The sequence below is a fragment of the Acyrthosiphon pisum genome, unplaced genomic scaffold, assembly GCF_005508785.2.
Source record: "Acyrthosiphon pisum isolate AL4f unplaced genomic scaffold, pea_aphid_22Mar2018_4r6ur Scaffold_19408;HRSCAF=20093, whole genome shotgun sequence".
NCBI classification, from domain to species: domain Eukaryota; kingdom Metazoa; phylum Arthropoda; class Insecta; order Hemiptera; family Aphididae; genus Acyrthosiphon; species Acyrthosiphon pisum.
The window spans coordinates 1-1,547 of NW_021768658.1; the positions used below are offsets into that span (position 1 = coordinate 1).

At 33.5% G+C, this 1,547-nt stretch overlaps 1 protein-coding gene across 1 annotated transcript; it reads left to right on the forward strand.

Annotated features, from left to right (window-relative positions):
* The first annotated feature begins 754 nt into the window (after nt 1–754).
* LOC107885849 (spermatophorin SP23-like) lies at nt 755–1,313 on the forward strand. Its single transcript, XM_016809537.2, has 2 exons — nt 755–1,161; nt 1,239–1,313. The coding sequence occupies exons 1-2, from the start codon at nt 909–911 to the stop codon at nt 1,289–1,291; spliced, it is 306 nt and encodes a 101-aa protein (XP_016665026.1). The 5' UTR covers nt 755–908; the 3' UTR covers nt 1,292–1,313.
* The last annotated feature ends 234 nt before the right edge of the window (nt 1,314–1,547 follow it).

Here is a 1,547-nt window from a genome sequence, read left to right on the forward strand (position 1 = left end):
AACGCGGTAACATGCGTTAGTGGAAAATTAACTTATACGGCTTGTGAAAATCGTGACTATATTGTACAGGTATAGTAGGTATACTTTAGGGTTTTTTTGGTAACCAGTGTAAATATCTCTTTTTTTATCGACATTAAAAAATCTAGAAAAAAAAATCAAAAAATTAAAATGTCTCAAAATAGCTTAAAAAGTTTAAAAATATTTTAAAAATTTTTATCGCGTATAGATAAATGTTAGCACAATTATTTTGTGAAAATGCAAATACCTACGGTTATTTGCTTTTGAGTTACACACTGACAACTCCCGAGGCCAGCCGTTGCTTAGGATTATTTATTTGAATAAAAATTTTTTTTAAATAATCATATTATATTTATACATTTATAATGTGCACAGTACATGTATACAGCTTTAGTGCATCACAAAATAATTATCTACACCTAGGTATTAGAATTTGAAAATGTAATACGGGCATCCTGTTATAGTTTCTATAATATCTGTTCACAATTATAAGAGATACATAGCCACCATTTTTCATGAGCGTTTAAAGTTCCAATTTCGACAAAATTCATGAACAATTTGCAAATAGATTTGTGGTTAAAAACTTATTAAACGTTCTATTGTATATATTTTAGCTTATGCTTATAGTAAAAATTTATAAAAGTCGATCATAGTAATATTAATTATCAAATTGAATTGAATATGTAAATAATTTTTTTTAATTTATGTAAAAAATTATTTTAGATGTACCAGCCAACCGCTCCTACATTTTATGAGGCGCAGGCGACAAACCTGCTGCAGTCGCCTTCAACTCCGTTGATATATCAGTCACCGATGATGTCCGTCGGTGACCACCATTTACCAGGTACCGAGTATGTACCAGCCCTTCATGTAGCAGCACCAGCCGGCCCATGTATCAGTACCATCTGCCCTTCATGCAACAGCACCAAACACAATTTACGTACCAGCACCAGCCCGCAACTTACCAGCAGTCCGCCACTTCAGCTCCCACCGCGATCTACCAGCACCAGCCGCCCTTCATGCCGCCCGCAACTTACCAGCAGCCCACCACTTCCAATCCGCCTTCGATCTACCAGCAGCCAGCTACTTCAGCACCGACTCCGACTGTGACTTCCCAGCGGCCATCTCACAAAATTAAATTTAGTAAGTTAAATGATTTATTCAACTTAAATTAATATAATGTACCAAGATTAAAACATTTTAATTATAATTGATTACAGAATGTTTAATATGTCATATAACTGGTCACCGGACGGCGGAGTGCCGCAGTTGATTGCGCAAAGAGCCTTGGAGTAAGATTTATTTTTTTTGTACATTTGTAATATTATTAAGATGATGTTATACAATTATACAGTGTTGGGTATAAATATCCATGATTTGTAGCTATATGATTAAAGTAGTTGATGAGGATTGTAGGTAGTGTTTAAAATTCACAAATTTCATTAAATATATTTTAATCATAGAATTTTTATCTACTGCTTACAAAAATACAAAAATAATATACCTATAAATTACCATAACCTAACCAA

Bases quoted from the DNA above. Each gene is read 5' to 3' on its own strand.
- LOC107885849 (XM_016809537.2), top strand. From the start codon at position 909: ATGTATCAGTACCATCTGCCCTTCATGCAACAGCACCAAACACAATTT. The intron at 1,162-1,238 runs GTAAGTTAAATG...AATTGATTACAG, and splicing joins ATCTCACAAAATTAAATTTA to AATGTTTAATATGTCATATA.